The 20,032-nt window shown below is 39.2% G+C and overlaps 2 protein-coding genes across 2 annotated transcripts in view; one reads left to right on the top strand and one right to left on the bottom strand.

Annotated features, from left to right (window-relative positions):
* Nucleotides 1-1,010, top strand: part of cerkl (CERK like autophagy regulator) — a 22,962-nt gene extending 21,952 nt beyond the window's left edge. The window contains exon 15 of the mRNA XM_026294880.2: nt 6-1,010. Coding sequence (XP_026150665.1) covers nt 6-84 — 79 coding nt within the window. The 3' untranslated portion in view covers nt 85-1,010. The remainder of the gene's footprint in view (nt 1-5) is intronic.
* itga4 (integrin alpha 4) lies at nt 940-20,032 on the bottom strand. Its single transcript, XM_026294879.1, has 29 exons — nt 19,534-20,032; nt 18,149-18,337; nt 17,453-17,571; nt 16,631-16,731; nt 15,746-15,878; nt 14,985-15,052; nt 14,525-14,657; nt 12,933-13,018; nt 12,716-12,778; nt 12,497-12,637; nt 11,794-11,902; nt 10,357-10,451; nt 9,878-9,968; nt 9,730-9,775; nt 9,276-9,430; nt 9,000-9,154; nt 8,711-8,863; nt 8,097-8,173; nt 7,483-7,624; nt 7,151-7,252; nt 6,488-6,564; nt 6,177-6,266; nt 5,883-5,970; nt 5,670-5,777; nt 4,965-5,090; nt 4,673-4,798; nt 3,783-3,881; nt 3,331-3,450; nt 940-2,844 (listed from the first exon to the last, which is right to left on the bottom strand). Exons 2-29 carry the CDS (start codon nt 18,322-18,324, stop codon nt 2,761-2,763), a joined length of 3,063 nt encoding a protein of 1,020 aa, XP_026150664.1. The 5' UTR covers nt 18,325-18,337; nt 19,534-20,032; the 3' UTR covers nt 940-2,760.

Here is a 20,032-nt window from a genome sequence, read left to right as displayed (position 1 = left end):
TTCAGGGTCCACTCACAGCTCATCACTCTGTACGGGGAGGAGGTGCAGGAGGCTGAGTCGACTGTCTCGTGCAGCTGCATCTGAGTCCAGCAGAGGACGCTCCATCCGCCTGTGTGGTCGGGACCAAGAAATGTCACCATGGTAACCACAATGACTCAGCAACATCCGCTGGAGGTCATTACTCTGTGGAACATGAACTAATGCAAAAAGACACAAAAGTAGCATTGGAGCATTGTGCCTCCATACATTGATTTTAACTGACTGATTTCTGCAGCTTTAAAAAGCCTATAAGCTATTGTTAATTCCAGTGCTTTATGATAAATTAAGATTATAAGTTTTATGACTGATAACATGTTTTTTATTCAAATGAATGTTTACATTTTATTTTTATTACCAGCTCATGTCAGACAACTTGACTTTAACAAAATCTGCATATTTTTATTACAAATTAAACTCATTTTTTCTCCACCAGCTTTTAGTTATGCATCAGCATTTAAGATATGAACTTAATGTAACAATTTGTAATGAATAATTATATAAACATGAATAAAATAAATATGTTTGCTCAAATGAAATATAAAAATACACGATTAATTTAGTTTGCATTCAAACATAAATGTGAGCTCAATATACTTTTCTAAACCCAACCCTGTAAACAAATGAAGACTTACCTGCAGTACATTTTTTTGTTCCTTAGTGTATTATTGTTTTAATAGTGCCTGCACGTTGATAAGTCAAGCAGTTTTCTGTACAGATAATGTGCTGCAACACAAACCAGAACCACTCTAGATGAGGTCAATGTGTCCAAAGACTGTACAAGTTTCATATTTGATTATAATAGAGCTGTTGCTTTTTATGTAAATGCTTTGGAAAAGTTTTTTTGAGAAAATGCAGATTTTTAACATCAGGAGAAAAAAAAAATACAGTACAAACTGTAGCTGTTTTAAATAGAAAATCTTTGATTTTAATAGAAAATGTTGATAAAAGCAGTCAGACTCCAGTGCAGAACAACTTCATACAAACAAACTGAAGTATTAAAATATTTTTAAAAAAATCTCTGTGATGTGCATTTGTAAAAAAGAGATAAGCAAAAGGGAGGGTAGCAGCTGTTTTAAATGTCTGCATTCACAGAATACACACAGTTAAAACAATGCCTCTGAATGCTTTTAACACCTTAAAAACTTTTTTAACACTGTCATTTTTCAAGTAATCTTCCATTATTCAACCCTGTGGCTCAACATGTTGCTGTTTGTCACCCAACCAGTGACATCTTTTACAACTAAAAGCACTCTATAAATAAAATGTCTTATTGTAATTATTCTATAACTCACACAGGAAGAGCATTTATATGGGATGGAAAAACTATCTCACTGATGTCTAAACAGCAGAAACCATTCATGCCATACTTGTCACATGATATTTGTCCCTAGGAGGGTTGTGGAGGAGAAGCACACACAGGCGGTCATCCTTCCCTCAGCCGTGTTCACGTGGCTCAGCCCAGAAGTACATTGTTCTCACTTTTTCCTGCATGCACCAAAACAGTTTCCTGTTTTTCTGTTACATTTCCCTGAACTGTTTCCTCAGAGTGGAGGTGAGCAGCTGCACAGCAGGCTACACGAACAAACAGCAGATCAGAAAAAATTGAAGCGAGTGAAGTGAAGTGAAGTCAGACTGTTTTAAGGCCGGGTCAGACCAGAATGTGTCACAGTAAAACTCCTCCATATGTTCTGGTAACGTTTGCCTGGAAGCTTGTTGACACAGTGGGTGCTTTACATTCTGCTAATTATGATCCAGAAGTCAGTTAAGGTCTGTCATCATCACGAGCCAATGTGAAACTGTTATTTCAAGATTATGATTATGATTTGTTTTGTAGATTAGGGAAATACCAGTGGAATCAGGAACTACAGTTTAAAAATATACAATAAAAATACTTTCAGAATCAGTTATATTTGCAACTTAATTTCTTATTCTAAAATTGTCATTATCACAATCATCTTTACTTGCTCAGGAATAATAAACAAAACTCAAAGCAATCCCAGAGTAAAAACAGGCCAAAGGACAAACCACAGTAATATTGTGCATTAACAACCTTGGAGACTTTTCTACACCCATTTCCCAGCATCTCCACCTGTATCTACAGTGATGTACCACTACATCTGGGCTGCCATCACTGAACTTCTTCAGTTTGCCATTAAATGGGACACACAATGTGTGTGTCTGCTCTGTCTCACCAGTGCAAGTGTTGGTGAGCAGGTGAATAAAAATGCAGAAAAAATATGCACAGACCAAGGGGAGGTTTTCCAGAGGTTTCAACCCTCTGAGATCAAAGGTCTACAAAAGCCACTTCCTCTTAGAAAAAGTCAAAATGGAGGTCATCTGGTCAACAGGGCGATGATTCCAGGAAGACCTAAGGCCTTCTAATTGGTCTAGATTTGATTTTTAGAGGTTCACCTGCATTTGTATTAATACTCCATCCATCCATCGCTTCAGTCTCTTACAATTTGTGAAGGCACATCAGGTAAATAGTTTGAAAGGTTACAGGCTGATTCAAGTGTGTTGAGGAGGTGTTCACTTGAGACATGTTACCATTTGCCACACTCACAGGTCTGTGTTGAATCCAGCTGGGCTGACTTCAAACCTCTGACACAGGACAGACTGCATCAGCTGATGATTTTCACCGTCCATCAGCACTTGCTGTATGTCTCAATAAAAGGAGGTGAGATGTGAACTCCACCTTTTAGTCAGAGGCTGTAGTCAGGATTAGGAAGTGCTCTCATTTTTAGGAACGTAGTCCCAGCTGTCTCTTTTATCATTTTTGTGGAAGTTCCTCTTAAAGAAACCAGCCTGAAAGACAGAGTGGACAGAGAGTCAAAAAAGTAGGATGGTTTTGCTAGCATATCTGTCATCTTGTGACATTGTGCTGTTTACACATATATATAAATTATCAGCACCGTATATAGCAAAAATATAAAGATAGTTTATCAGTTGTACTGTTGTTTATCAGTATATTATAATGTACAACTTCATTTAAACATTGCCACATACTTCAGGGTATCAGTACATTATGTTGCAATGTATGGTGGTTTATCAAGTAAGTTCGATTTGCTCCAAAAGTAAAGCAAATCTGTTCAGATTTGTGCATGGTTAATATCAGAATTCATCTGATACAGCATGTTCAGTATCATCAGTAAAGGTGGACATGACAACATTTGAGCTATAGTAATTTAGAGACAACTGTTAAAGTGTTAGTTGTTCAGAGAGCATTAAGGAGTGCACTGTTCAACAATTTAATATTATCAAATCAAAGATATTTCTTCAGAGATGATTTACCTTCCACAGACACCAGATGAGAGCAGCCAGGATCATCAGACCCAAAACTAAACTGACAACGATGATGAAGACCTTCACTGTTGTTGAGGGTTTCTGAGTGAACAGAGCTTCCACCAACACCTAGAAATGTACCAGACGCCATATGATTATTAGTAAAATCTCAAGGGTACTACAATCACATCACCTTTTTAAATACTGCACCACTTTAGCTCCAATAAGTCTTTGGCAATGCTAATTACCAGCGGTGGAGGAACAGCATATGGAGAGAGGCCCACATAGATCCCTTAATTTAGTGAAACAATGTTCATATAAAAATACTCTCACAAGTAAAAGTCATTCTTTTAAATTCCTGGTACAGTACAGCTACTGTAGTTCCAGATATGGTCCAGTCTGGCTCTCCAGTGTTGTTGGTTCTGATAAGCTGTTGGTTGTGATTGGCTGCAGGCCTTTACCTGTGCTACAGGTTGTTCTTGGATGAGTACGGTGTGATGGTCTTCTCTGGGAGATGACATCATTGCTGTGCTCTCCAGTATCATGATAGTATGACGACCCTGAGACAAAGAGATGCAGACACACACCAGGTTTCTCTAAATGCAAAACAACCTCCTTACATGTCTTGTATGAATAAACACCCTGATCACATTTTATGTAAAATTGACCCCCTGAAAGAGCCTGTTTTAATTTGATGATTAGATTCACTCTATAAGACCTTGTAACTCTGTGCTGCAACACAAGTAAAGAGGTTAAAACAAATTATACAACCAGAAATAATCTCACATACCCTTTTTAATTTTAATAATTTATTAAAATTATACTTAAAAGAATCTTATAGCTCCTTTTTTCTAAAAAAAATCATAATTGCTTTTTAGTTGTTTTAATGTGCATGTGATTTTTATTTGTTTGAAAAATTGCTGGCCTCAATTTCCCCTTTGGGGGAAAATATTTTTAAGTGAACTGAAACTTCCTAAAGTTTCTAAACTAATTGTGGTTGCCAATTTAAAGCTTCTGCAGGAGGTGTTAAGTTCATCAGCTAAGGCATTATTTTAATCTCTGAAGCAGTTTCACACCTCCATGCAAGATCATCACATTAACAGAGCAGCAGTCCTTGTTTCACAGGCTGCAGTCAGATACTGTTTGTTGTTCACCTATATTTTGGCAGCACTCAGTCCAATAATCACACAGTACACAACAAATGGACTTAAAATAAGACTTTTAGTTGCAGCTACATATATAAAGAGTGAATGAATGTGACAGTTGTATTGATTTAAGTAGTAACTCCATATCAGACAACTCCATCTGACTGAAACAATAATGTGTGGGTCTGTGTGTGTGTGTGTGTTACCGGAGCTTGCAGTAGTACAGCAGGGTTCAGTCTGATCTCCAGTTGGATGGTGGCATCTCTCCCTGCCTCCAGGTTCCCCAGCCGACACACCAACCGCTCACACAGTTCATCGCCACGGCCACAAAACTGCACACACACATACAAAGAAAACCACTGCTGTTTTTACACTGAAACCTGATGACAATATTGGACTCTTCACTGAAATAGCTTAAACGTTTTGATTATTACATTAGAAATTTTGTACAGCCTTACTTGAACATGTGTGTATGTGTGTGTGTGTGTGTGTGTGTACCATTCTCCGAGTGGAGGTGAAGGAGAAAAAGAAGATGATTTGCTTGATAAAGGAAGCTTGAGGGACATTACAGTCTTCAGTGACTGAAACAGTCGTGTCACTGATCGAACACACACCATGAGATGACTGCAAAGAGCAAGAAATAATCTAATTAATATTACTACTATATACACACTGTCCTAGCATGGATGGTTCATTTACCACAACCACTATTAATACTAATATGACTGCTACTATTACCACTACTACTACAACTTCTACTTCAACCATCACTGCTACCGTGACCCAATCAGCAACCACCATGGGTGAGTGTTCAATGCTTCTCAAACAAACTGCCACAAATCCAACATCCGTGTGAATCCCAAGGCTGGGTGCCTAACATCAGCCCATTATGTGGGAGAGAGCCTGAGAACTATTCCATTATTTAGGGACATATTTGCAGTATTTAGTGTCTCAGTCTATCTATCACACTCAACCATGGTTTTTGCTGGTTGTTCTTCCCACCTCAGCTCCAGCCATTTTTTACCCTGTGGCTCCAGTAACTGACAAAGATGGCAGCATGTGGTAAACTCAAACTGCAGCAAAAAAAAAATATTTTCAGAAACCTGTGAGAAACCACACAGATACTACTAACAGATTTACACTGACTGCTCCCTGTCTTTATCTGTTACCACTGATGCTACTGCTACAGTATATTAGACGTACCTGCCAGTCAACCACCTGCAGCAGTCTGTGTTGGTAAGGTGTGAGGATTTTTGGTAATGCGATGTCAACCACAGTGTCTAATGACCTGCTGGGACCCAGGTTTATCACCTGCAGACAAACAGAACAACAGGTATGTGAGCCCCCTTCAGACAAACAAATTGTGCCTCCCCCACATTTGGGAGCAGGACAATCCTGAACCAGACTGATGTTTACCTTGTATGTGTAATTGAATCTTTCAGTGAAGCAGTCAACTGGAGACGAGTCTTCATCTCCAAATATAAAAGAGGTTGGAGTCACAAAACTGCAGACAGACAGACAGACAGACAGGCAGTCAGCCAGGACTGACTCAGCAGAGTTTTAGCTGCAGCCTCAACAGCCATATTCAATATATATGGTGTGTGTCATGTGTGTTCTTATTTCTTTTTTCATATATAATAGGATATCTGTTGAAAACATGAATGACTTATTATTTTACTTTTGGAAAGAAAGTAACATATGCTGACTCACCCATGGATGTTGACATCCACTCCATATTTCAGAGGAAGAAGGAGACTGATGGCGTTGTCATGGAGATACTCCTCCCTTTCATAGTTATCACTGAAGAGAAACCAGCTTTAATATATTAACACATTCTGAGCTGCAAAAAAAACCCAATCCAAGTTTTTGTTGAAGGTTTAGTTCAATAAAAATGGATCAATCAAACCAGTCTGGTTTTGCAACTTTGAAATTAAACTGGATGAAAATATTTTGGACATTGATTTCTGTAGCCTTTGATACTTTCAAGGACTATCTTCACATCTGGAGATGAGGGCGCTTACCTGCTGGCATTGACATGAATACTGATGTCACCAGGGGTGCTGCTCTGATTCACATCCAATAGGAAGTTGATATACAACTACAAGAAACAGGAAAATGTCATTGACTTCCAATAGTATATAATAATGATGCAGGTTGTTTCGTCCCCTTCCTCCTTCAATTTAAACTAAACTAGCAGAACTTATTCATTTGGTTTAGTTAGGTAAGTTGATTCATTATGGTCATATCAATCTATAACCTTTCACATGTGACCTTAACTGCTGCTCTGCTTCTTTCGCAATATTTACTGAAATGAACAACTGCAGTATCTGCTGACAACACTGGATTTGACATGTGATCTCTAAAATACAGGCAGTGTTTAAAGAGACAGGGGTGAAGGAGCATTATTAGCTCCGATTCTATAGCGCCATTCATAGCTCACCACCAGATCTGACTCTAGCACCATGGTGAGGTTCACATTTGTGCTTTGAATGGATTGCTTTGACATTTGGTTCAGAAATTCATGCCAGATATAGGTTGAATTATAATATTGAGCTGTAAAAAATACCTGCAAAATCTACATTCTCAGTCCTACATTCTCAGTCCTCCAGTCCTCTACATTCTCAGTCCTAGCATTGCTGTAGCCTTAGTTGCATTCTAAAATATTTTCATGAACTGTGTCTTACCTGGGCATGGGCTGGGAGGAGGAAGCTGGTAACTCTGCAGTCAACACCCACTGTTGTGCTGTTAGCTTCCTCAGTGACATCACAATTGACCACATTGTCCTCCTGCAAAAAGTAAACACACACAGATAGTTTGTTGGGTATACATTGAATGATTTGTGTTATTGTTGATTTTCAGTAATTATCAGGCTGAACACCTCCACAGCAAGCTAACCAATTCATTGAACTGTTCATTATTATTATTATTTCTAAAGCTACTTGTAACATGCATTTAGGTGGAATCTCATGGCATGTTGGAAAAGACAGATTTTTGCCGTATGTATACCGATACTCACATTCTGGAGTACTTTTATGTAGTGGATGATGTTTGGGAAACGCAGTGTCAGCCGTGGTAGGAATGCATCATCTCCAGAGTTCAGCAGTGAGGTTTTCAACATGATGGTCTGCCCAGAGCCCAGAGCAAAGTACTTCTGCTCACTGAGGACAAACAACAAAAAATAAATACTCCATACTCAAACACAGACATGAAACATGAAATTGATATTGATCATTCTCAAGCAAATCATATTTCACAAAAAATGTCAAGTAAATAGATAGATAGCTTTTTATGTCACCCAGCCCTAACATGAACAACACCAGCATGGTCCAGCCAAAATAAGGGAAAAAGCAATGCTGCTATGTGATGTTCTATAGGAATCCCCCTGAAGTTTTCAGCACTTAATAATGTTGGCCTCTGTCAGTGAAATAATATCCACCATGTTATCTGTAAAGAACTGAAAACTGGATCTTCTTTTACATAAAACACAATTCAGGAGAAGTCATTATTATGGGTTCAATTATAAGTATAAAATACAATATTGCTTTTGTTTCAGTCTATTTCTCTCCTTTTCCTTGTGATTCACACAAAGCTTCCTGCTCTAATGTGTGTTGTGTGCATGCGTGTTCTTACTGTGGCAGCACCAGTTGAGCTGACAGCTGAATGTTGGTTGAACAGTTCACCAGAGAACAGGAACGAGTGAACCAAGTCTGGCAGAGAGAAAGAGACAAGAGTTTATTATAAATTTCTACTCTTAACTCTGTTTTTACGCGTCAGTGGGACATGGTCTGGACACAGGATGAGCTGACTGTTGCTGGGTAATGACGTGTAGCTGTAAATACATCTAGGTTTGCAGGAAGTCATTATCAGTGTGTGTAGTGGTGCTGAAATCAGATTAGCCGTTTCCTTCCTTTGAAAACACTTGTGAACAGACAGATTCGACACTGAAGCTGCTCTGACAGGAGACTGAGAGGTTAGTTATCACATTTGTCTTAGTTTGGCATCTTGCTCTGATAAGAGACAATGTTGCAACTCTCTCAGTAAATGTGGTAACAGTGCTTACTGACAGATCTGGCCAGTAAGTCACATCCTTTGAAGAGAACTGCCTATATTTTTTAAAGTGACTTTTCTGGAGAATCCTTATACAGGGAATGAGAATTTATAAAAATGTTAGTGTTAGAACTAATCTGCATCTGGCTGGTATTAGCATTTACTGATATGTAGTCAGGGTTAACACTGGTTGGTACCTGGTTGGTGATAGTGTTCTGTTGTCCTGTGCGCTTCTGTAGAATGAATTTTAATGGAGGGAAGATTTTTCTAGATGTTCTGTGTGCGTTGGTTTCTCTGAGACTGTAGGAAACATTAAACTGGACCGGCGTAAAAATATCCTTCACCTCTTTCTGCAGGAGAAAGAGATACGTACAGAGGGAACACAAACACTGTTACCATCATGACAACTAATCCAATCAGTTATTGACATTTACAGTCATATTTCACTGTATTTTTTTTTTTTGCTTGTGTGTGTGAGTTTTTTACCCTTTGGTAAACCAAATGTTTTGAACAAGTGAGCTGGCCATGCCGTGCTTTCACATGCCCCCACGTGCTATTGGATGTCCCATTACCATGGAAATAGAAACGATGAGGGAAGGATGGTTTATGGAGAAGGTCAGAGGTCAAATTATACTGAAGGTCTGAAGAAGAGAGGACACAAACAATCTTAAACTTCTCAGAAAAGAAGACATACATAAGAAGGGTTCGCAACCTGTCAGGGACCTTTCTGTATGGAGTTTGCATTTGACATCTTTACAGTACCTATAGCTCCTCTGAACTGCCTGGACTTGACACTGAAGCAGACAGTGACATTGAAGCAGACAGTTTGAGTCCTGTGCTCCTGACACAGCGCCACCCCCTGGTCAATGTGCTCAGGCAGCTCCAGAGAGGCCTTCACCTGAATCACTGGACGGGTTCTGAAGGACAAATTCAAAGCAATTTTTACAGATTGATGACTAGGCTGAAGTGCACGCATATCAAAATCTGTGGATACTGCTAATATAATGATTGAAAACTGTAGATTTTATTTACAACTATGAATCTAGAAAATATTCTTCCTCAAAGCAAATAATATCTTTCTTCCCCGGAGGTAAGATTAACTTTGAAATCAGTTAATAGAGGGGATGCTTTCTCTCTGTACACTTCTATGAAAGAACACAAAACTACAGCTGAAAAATTTTTAGCTCCTGAACAGTGTGGTTCAGTGTGGTTTTACCGGAGAACCACAGCAGAATCTGAGAGGAATGCACCGACTGCCACATCTGCAGAGACAGAAAGAGATTAAAAGGAGATCTAATGAGAACAGACATATAAAATCTGGCAGAGGTTATGACATAGGCAACAGCTGTAGCAGTTGAGGTTACCCTGGTAGCCGTTATCATCGATGTCAATGCCAGAGCTCAGTGACTGGCCAAACATCTGGAGGTTATGGCCTAGTGTGGATCCAGTAATCCTCTGAAAACGCACACCCACACACACATCATGCTGTATATCGCAGAACCAGTGGCAGAATGTAATTAAATAGATTTAATCAAGTATAGTACTTAGGTGCAAATTTTAAGTACTTTAAATTTTATTTCAATTTCATGGCAATTTATACTTTAATACTTCTCAACTTTATGTATATTTAAATCTCCATCAATATGAACTAGTTACTTTACAAATTCAAATGTGTATACAGATCATATAAGCACTTACAATATTATGCATGGAAAAAAGAAAAAAAAAAAAAAAATGAACTAACCAGAAGTATATACACTTCAACTAAATGAGTAATCAATGAATTAGCCTACATGTACTAGTAGTAGTAGTATGACCGCGATTGTGGCGTTGGTATTTGTACCTGAGATGGAGTTGGTGAGATGCCCTCCTTCCTGCCGTTGTAGATGTACACAGCTCCTTTTAGGTTGTCTTCCTGTGGGGCTCCAATCGCCACATCTACAAACACATTCATGTTAATATTATTCTATTTGTGGGGACTCTTGGTCTCCCCGCCCACAAACTCACTAGCCAAACCTCAACAAATTGAATTGCTTACTTTCAGACAACTATTGGTTTATGTTGATTAGCAGTCAAATTATTATTAAATAATTAAATTATAGTCATATTATTGCCATTCAGAGGACCCATGCAACTCAGAAGGCTAAAAAAATACCGATAATAACAAAATGTAAAGACCTAATTTCTGGTTTGGACTCATGTCCTCAGGATGAAAGCATCCAGGACTAGTACATAAGCATGAGAAAACACCAGCCTGGTCCTTTAATATTTAACTGGCGTCCTTTGAAGATGTGAAGGTCTGAAAGTTAAACAGTTTTTTTCTTACAAAGAGTGATCTCCTGGAACACGAACACGAACACGAACACGAACACACACACACACACACACACACACACACACACACACACACACACACACACACACACACACACACACACACACACACACACACACACACACACACACACACACACACACACACACACACACACACACACACACAGAGAACCTTTTATCCAGCCAGGGCTGATTAGAAGGCAGGTTCAGCTACAGAGCAGCAACAGTTTGTCATTACACTTTTAATGAACTTAATAACACACTCCACCCCTCACATTATGCACACATACACACAGAAGGTGAGGGGGCCTGTATGTGTGAGTGGTGTTTCTTAATTATCAGGAAGTAGCAGTGACTGTTGGTGGTGCTTGGTGTGTAGATTTGGGCAGAAAGTTAAAGAGCTGCACTTAAACCTCCATAATTATCACTGCTGAAGTGACACAGAAAACCAAAGTAAAGCAGTATTTGCAGTAGTAGCAATAGTTACTAGTACTATCAGAAGAAGCAGTGATTTGCAGTACAATTAGCAGCAGTACCAAAAAGAGCAGAAGCATAAGTTATTAAATTGACCTGGCTCTTTCTAAAAATGACTATGGCCCTTAAAGCACTTTCAGACAGGAGCACATTTTCCATAGATAGATAGCATAGATAGATAACTGGAGGAAGTTCCCTTTTTTTGTGTGTCTGCATCGCAGGAACTGAGAACTATAACAGTTCTTAGAACGTTTTGGACAAGAGGAAACTTTTCGTAGTTCTTAGAACCTTTGGAGGAAGTTGTAAGGCACTTTCGGACCAAACAGCTCTTCCTCCAAAGGCTCTATAACTATAAAAAACTTCCTCTGGTCCAAAAGTGCCTACACATTCATGTTGATTTGTTAAACATTAACGTAACACTAACACTAACCACTGGAAGCTGGCATTTTTAAATAGGTGTAATAGTTACCATGGTAACCATCGTCATCCAGATCTCCCAAGTCAGCAATGGTCTCTCCAAACCGGGCAGCGTAAGCATCTCCGCCACTCAGTTGAAACTCTGCCTCCAACAGCTTCGCCTGAGACAAGAGTCAGTTTGTAAGGAAACAAAGAGTTCCAGTAAGCTAAGCCCTTTTCACAAAAGACATTCCAACATGTCTCAGTAGGAAGATAAAAATAAAAATGTAAATAAATTAATGAAGGCACAATTCCCTTCAGCTGCTCCAGATTCAGGGTGCTGTTATTCATGACTTACTGGGACATGAAAAGATAGAACCATTGTTCGTGTTATTATTAAAGCTTGTTCTTTTCCAGAACAGACAAGTGAGAATGTCTGCTGTGAAAAAGCCCATTCCACGCTATATAAAATATAGTAGGTTCACATTGGAAAAAATATCTTTTGCATTATCAAGAATATTTTCATTTGTAGTGAACAGAAGGGGTGCACTAGAACTGGTGAGTGGTCCCAATAATTGTTGGCAGTTTAGCAGCGAAGACCTATATCCCATACTGTGTAAAAATATTAGTATGCTGATGAGGCCGAGACATATCCAGACAGAAGAACCACCTAATTTATATGTACACATTATATTATTAGGATATATACTAATAATATATACTGTATTATTATATTCACTATTTTGTGCTATAATAGTAAGTGTGTGCTTGTTTACCTGCCCCTGGTTGATGTATACGTGGACTCGTCCCTCTTCTCTAGTGATGCCTGTTGCCATTGGAGCACCAACTAACAGATCTGACAGACCGTCAGCGTTCAGATCCACCACGCACACGCTGGAGCCGAAGTAAGATCCCAGCTACACATACACAAACAAAGTATTTGTACATTTTTCCATTGTTTGGATGGAGAAGGCTAATGCTATGTGTTTTCTTACCTGTTTTCCAGACACTTCAGAGACAACCCGCAACATGGTGTTTTCTACTGTAAAGATGAAGACCTGCACATCAAGACACACACACCTCAACCATTACATAACACTACACAAAACATCAACAATAATAATAATCAAAATCACAACTCCATCGACAGGACATGAAGATGTCTTGACATTACAAAAATATCTACACCTCATATAGGAAAACATGTCCTACCTTGCCCTTCTGGTTGTACTGAGGAGCTCCACCCACCACCTCCACACTAGCAGGACTCAGGAAGTTACCAGCTCCAACAGAGTACCCTGTAATGGTGCAAAGGTGGACAGAAAGCAAGATATATTTGAGTACTGAAAAGGTACAAGTTTAAGATATACATAATTTACCTCATATGCTGCTCTCTAATGCTATACAGTTAGAACCTAGTTTAGTCTCATCTGCGTCAGGGTTAAGATATGACAGGCAGCTGTTATGGTTGATAGCAGCCTAACAGCCTGGATACACTGGGATGGTGGGTATCCCGGTATTGGGATACCAGCAGCTGTGCCAAATGAACACAGAGAAACAGTTTGTCAACTTTTCTGAGATGAGCGTAAATCAAAAAAGCTCTGAAGTAAGGTCAACACAATGACATTTGTCACGATCTCTGTATAAAAGAACTTTTTTTCACACAAGAACAGAAAATGTTTGCTTTCAACAGAGTCAGAACAAAGATCACACCATCTTGTCAACATCCTGTTTGCAAAGACAAAAAAAAAAACTGACTTACTGTGTCAGTTTTCAGGTTTCTGCAGGTTCACCATGATAAATTTAAAATAAATTTAAATACCTTTCACCAATAGAAATTATGAAACAGAATGTACTTTAAAGTCCCTTTTAATTACCTTACCATCCAAAGTACAAAAATATGACTAAAAAAAAAAAAAAAAACAGATGAGCGAGTTGGGCTGCAGGACTGATGGTCCTGACAAAAACTGCACAGAAAAAAAAAAAAAAAAAAAAAAAAAAATATATATATATATATATATATATATATATATATAAAATAATCGGCCTTCTGCAGCACAGTTCACTATCAAAACAATCTTGTGGATGTATAATGTCAACAAGAGGCAGAAGAAAACATTTGACATTTTTAAACGAAATGTAAGCCTAGTACTTATTAAGGAAAGTTAGAAGAAACTATCACTGTACAGTGTAGTGGAATTATTGCAAGAAAAATTGCAAGAAAAACCCTGATGCAGCATGTGAGTGGGCAGAAAACACCGATTTCTTTGATATATTTCTTTTCGGCCAGTGCTGTTTAACAGCAGTAAGAAAAATAAAAAATAAAACGTAATTGAAAATCACTGATCCATTTAGAGTGACTAAATAACTGTCTCCTCCATCAAGCCATCATGCAGGTGTTACACCGTCTACACAGGAAACGAAGCAGCATATCAGGAAGCATTCGGCTATAGTTACTGTTTGGGCTCAGTGGCAATTAGACAGCTTCCACAGCCCAGTGCATATGCAATGTAGCTGTGTGCTTGTTGTTTGTGTCTGTGCATGCAGCTTGCACATGACTTTTTTTCATCGTGGCATAGGTGAACTCACGGGGAGAAGGTGCACACAGCTGGTGAGAACAAGTGTACCAGTAATAGCATGTGCATTATTTGCCAGTTAGTTGTTGCATTTTAGTGGCAGCACGTGTAACTATTTGGCCTCAGCAGCACCTGTATGTAGCTACAATAATATCAGCTCTGGCCAAAGTATGTACTGTATAGATATCGCATTATGTCTGTAGCAGCAGCAGCTGGTGTATCACTTACCCAGATAGCTTCCAAAGCCAACAGTTCCAGCATCATTGTCCAGATACACTGACATCCCTCTGCTGGATGTGTTAAAGACCAGAACAGAACCTGTCCAATAGGAGGTCCCCGGAGCCCCCATGATGATCAGATCCTGAGAGAGATATGCATTTTTCAGGGCTTCGATCATATAATGTAACTCACATGTCTATATTATATCATACATGTGACCTATTGCTAAATCATAATTTATGTAGCTGAGTTTTCATTTTAGACACAGGAAGGGGATAGGCCTTGTTCTCTTTTCAAAAATAGGAGAAATTCATTTCAGAGCATGACAAAGAACCAGAAAAGAGAACAGTGTGTTTGTTACAATAAGTGCAGATTTTTAAAAACACTATGTACTGCTGAACTTATAAATAAGATAAATAGGATAGATAAATAGGATTGTAAAAAAGTTTGCTGCCTCTGTGTTACTGACCTCTGTCAGGAAGTTAGAAATACCAGCCTGACATGACCCATAATCCTCACCAAACTTCCTCTGATGGTCTGCAAGAGACAGACAGATGTTGAGAGGTGAAGATAAACAAGATAAAACCCAAGTGTTTTCCTCCTGCAGATCAGCAGCTGTTGGTTTCTCGCTCATACAAACACACAAACATTTGAGAATGGTCTTACTTTCCAAAATGTCAAACTGCAGATGGGTCTCTATTTTTCCACTCATTAAGCATTTGGATGGTGAAAATTTGTTTAAAGTAACAATATTTTAATATTATAAGAATATAAGTATATTGCATCAAATAACAGTAAAAAGAATAGGATTGTCACAATATAAAACACATTGTGAACTACATGGATAGGCTCAAATAGCTAGCAGAGAAGCAAAGTAAGCAACTAGCTAGTGAACAGTGTAGCATTTAACTGCTGAAGCGCCAGTTACTTCCCGTAAGAGTTGGTGGAGAACAAAAAACAGAAGCACAATAACCAGTCTTTGTGCTAAGTTAAATTAGATGCCCTCTGGAACATGGGGATGTAAAACTTTAACTTATCTGCTTTGAGAAACACAAACTTTTGTTTCACTGCAGTACTGTTAGATTTTAGGTTCAGGTAATTACCTTTTTTCACACACTATAAACCACTGATAAAACCATTTGATTCTCTCATAGGTATAAGGACAAAAAGCAACTTAAAAAAAATTGACCTAACATCTAAAACAGTGTGAGTGTGTGTATGTGTGTGTACCTCTATAGCAGGGGATGATGGGTTGGGAGTGTCTGAGGTCACTACTGTAACGAAAACAGGCTCCATTGGGCAACTTGTTGTTCTGATTGTCTTTCCTTGAGTAGAAAACGTTCTTCCAGCGGTGAGCACACGCCTGGGCATGCATACACACATACACACCATCAACACACAAACAACATGTGACAGTCTCATTATCGACAACACAATCACAAGTTAACAGCAGTGTAGATATATATACATAACCCATACCAGAGTGACAGAGACTGTGTTGCTGAACACTGTCAGTCCAGCTATGTATTTATTTTAACTCTGCAGTATCACATTAATTCACTGTTTAAGAAATCATCACAATAAGGAAATAGTGCAGGCTGGAGCCTGTTTTGCTCAATCACTAAATTTAAAGCTTCTTTCAAACATGTCTTTAACATTGCTGGATTATTTCCATGATTAATCTTAGATTTTCCTTGGTCTTATTTAAGTATGAACTGAAATTAAAACTGACTTAGCCGGGAATTCTCCATTCTTGTATAAAGAAATATAAAGCTGCCGTACATTATTTGGACACTTTTGTGGAAACAGTACCTAAACATCCAATATAAATTGCATTCCATAATGCAAACAAAGAAAACATTGGCCTCCAACCTGTTAGTCATATTGGGTGTTCAGTGTCAAAGTGATTTTAGAAACTCTCGTCAGTGGTAAATATATTTAAATGATCTAATTACAGTACTTTCAACAAAAGTCGAACAAGGAAGCAAGATGTGACTTCGGCATTTATTCAAAGATGGAAGACAAAGGGCATGTGTGGTCTTGTGATAAAACTGCAGAAGATTAGGTATAAAGTATAAAAGAGAGCTAGAGAAAGAGCATGGATGTGTGTATTACCAAAACGTGTCCTCCTTTGTCTCCTGGTTGCCTGGACAGACTGACTCCCAGCCACTGGTTATCACTCTCTGCTTGACACGTCTTTCCACAGTTCACAACATCTACACATATGCACACAGACAACTCAGGTGTCTCCACTGTTTAACACATGCAGCTTTCACATGTAATGCAGTGCCACCAAAACTGTCCTGTGTGAACATTGTACACTCTCAGGACAAGCATCTGTCCCCAAGTTATATATATATATAAAAAAAAACATTTCATAGCATTGGTTATGCTTAGTTGTGTTCAGACAGACAACAGCTTTGTTTTGTTGTGGATATGTTGCTTCCTGCCATTTGAGGGACAGAACTAAGCTTCAGGTCTTGACAGACACCACATATACTGCTGCAACAGTAATTTTTAGCTTTGTGTCCACAATTGTGAGGTAAGTGATAAAATTGCAAATGAGTTCTAAAGTTTTTCTATCTGGAATATGCACACATTTGATTGGACAATCCAACAACTTGCTATGTTGATGATGTTATTCTGTGCTGGGGGATAAAACTGATCCAGGATTAATTCTTCTACTAGTTATACTGTACTTGACTCCTGAGCCTCTGCACCAGCCATCCTATGGTTATGATACAAACTGTGTTCTTTGACATAATACTATCATTTTGAACACAACTTTGTTGAACTTCTGGCATTGAGCAAAGGAAGGCCATTATTTTCAGTGGAGAGTGCAGCTGCGCATGCACAGAGGCTGATTCTCTCAGGTTTTTGGAACAATCAAATGCTGGAGAAAAGATTTAACACACAAACACAAAGACAGAAACACACCAGCAGGCATAGGATGACAGTAATGGGACTCAGCAGTGATGTTGCAATGGTAAACAGTTCCTGGAGATTGAACTGATACACTGGAGGACAGGTTCGCTACTGGAGCTCCAACCACCAACCTGAGAGGGAAGGAGAGAGGGGGAAGAGAGAGAGGCGGTAAGACAGAATCAGTCTTCCTATCTGTTCAGTGTCTGAATGGTATGTGTGTGTAGTAGCATCAAAGAGCTTCTGTCACTGACAAGAACAGGGGAATTAGCATGCACAGACACAGTCCTTCTGTTAAAATGCCAGATAATAAAGCATCACTTTGTAATTAATTGAATTTAAATGTACTGATCTCCAGAGCTCTTTGAGAGAAGCAGCAGCAGTCATTTATTTTTAATGTTAGTGTTCATAACTGAAAAGATTCATCATCAACAGTATGAACTTCCATATCATAATGCTGTAATATCCTGTATGATGTTGTCTAGGATGGTGAGCTGCTTTTGGCACTTGTCATGACTCACCATTGGTGAGATCATCACAACCAGACCCACTGACATTAAATATAACACACTGAAACTACAATATGATGTCATAACTGCATATACACCACAAGTAACAGATGCAATGTTCATATCAACAAAGAATAAACACAGCTCCAATAGCAATAAGTAATCAATAGACGATCAATCATAATCCAGTATAGATACAGACCAGCGGTGATCTCTGTGGCGGTGCAGCAGGACTGAGTACCCGAACATAGAGTTGGAGGGACCACTGAACACCAGACTGTGGTCCTGATCCAGATTGTATCCTACTACAGGATGGACCAGGACAAGGACCAGGATCAGACAGCAGTGCACACGCATGCTGAATGCTGAGGGACACATAATGGAGACCAACCTGAAGAACACCAGAGAGACAGTAATCAAGAATCAATAATTAATACACCTTAAATCAGAACAAACTTTAAATTCAGGAAATCTATAATATGTGACCAGGTTTAGGATAGGCAAGGGTTCAAGCTTGATTTTGTTGTGGGGCTTTCAAGATTTGCCATGATAACCTGCTCTTTGAGCAGGGCAATTTAGACAAGGAGCTTCCAAAAGAAAGTTCAAGTATTTTGGTGATTAACTGCCGACTTCAGTCTCTTGTTTCAAAAAATCCTATTGTCTGTCCAAATATAATAGAATATTTCTGGTAGACGCTCTTAGACATGTGGACTGTGATTTCAGTATTTCAGTCTGTGTAAATAATAGACGGTATTTGCTAGCCAGCTCTACCTGCTGAGAAAACTGAGGTCGTTAGGAGTGCAGGGCACACTCCTCAGGACCTTTTTTTGACACAGTGGTGGCATCAACCATCTGTTATGGTGTGATCTGTTGGGACAGAAGCATCTCGACTGTGGACTGGAAAAGACCGGATAAGCTTATTAAGAGGGCCAGTCCTGTATTGGGAAATCCCCTAGACCCCTGGCTTTTGGTGGGAGGCAGGAGGATGTTAGCCAAGCAACAGAACATCTGGACAGATCTTAGGAAGCCAATAATAACTAATGCCTAGTAAGGCCAAAAGAAATGGTGTATTACAATTCCCACTAATACTACTGGAGAAGTACATGTAGAGTAATGGGGGTACGTGATGCTAACATATATTTAGCCTGCATATACCACCATGACCTAGACTTCCCTCTAAAAAATAAAAACTAATAGAACTGTAAAGAATTCACAGTAAAGAATTCTAGTTAAAGTGTAAAAATGATTTGGTTTATTTTAATGTTTACCTTCCAGTAACGCAATGACTGCTGTCTATACTATATATACTATATATATGTAACTACTATAGAAGAACTAAGCAGAACTATTGAAGCCAACATGAGCCGCTGTGGTTGGCACCATATCCCGTTAATTCTGATCAATCAATTAAAATCAATGTTTAATCTGACTCACAGCCCAGATGCTCACAAACACTGAGTTTAGGACATTTAGGTCACTGCACTTTAGAAAAAGACACAATAATGTCTCATCCATCATTTCTGTCCATCTACTAACTTGATAACCGACCAACTGTCCCCGTTAACGGACGTTTAACAGGTACTGTACCGCTCAGACAGCAGGTTTCCCGGGTCAGCCACTGGTTCCAGTCGGTCCCGGACAGATGTTGAGTCAATAGCGGGCAGGCAGTGTCCAAAAAGCCGTAGTTTGTTCCCGGTGCGACTCTGCGGCGAAACCCCCTGTTGCTCCTCCACCGACCGTTAACCGTCTCTCCCTCCGCGCGAGGCAGCCGCGCACGAGGCTCCGGGATAGTTTGACAGACAGGAAAGTGATGAAACTGAAGGGATGAGAGGAATCTGCCCAAAAACTAAAGTTCATCAGAGTTTCCGATGAAGTCACAGAAAAGGACACCGGAGACCAGATCCTCTCTCTGTGTAAGGGTGATTCCTCTCCACACCAGGAGTGTCCGCCTAAAACTGAGCGCGAGGATATGCACGTGTGTGTGTGCGTGTGTGTGTGTGTGTGTGTGTGTGTGTTTGGGGTGTTTCCTCTGCACTTATCACTGGAGTGTGAATGAAGTCTGTGTGGCTGTAATCTGATTGTACTG

This window comes from Mastacembelus armatus, chromosome 21 (genome assembly GCF_900324485.2).
Source record: "Mastacembelus armatus chromosome 21, fMasArm1.2, whole genome shotgun sequence".
In the NCBI taxonomy this organism is placed as follows: Eukaryota; Metazoa; Chordata; class Actinopteri; order Synbranchiformes; family Mastacembelidae; genus Mastacembelus; species Mastacembelus armatus.
The sequence above is the reverse complement of the archived record's forward strand: the minus strand, read 5'-3'. Positions and strand labels throughout refer to the sequence as shown.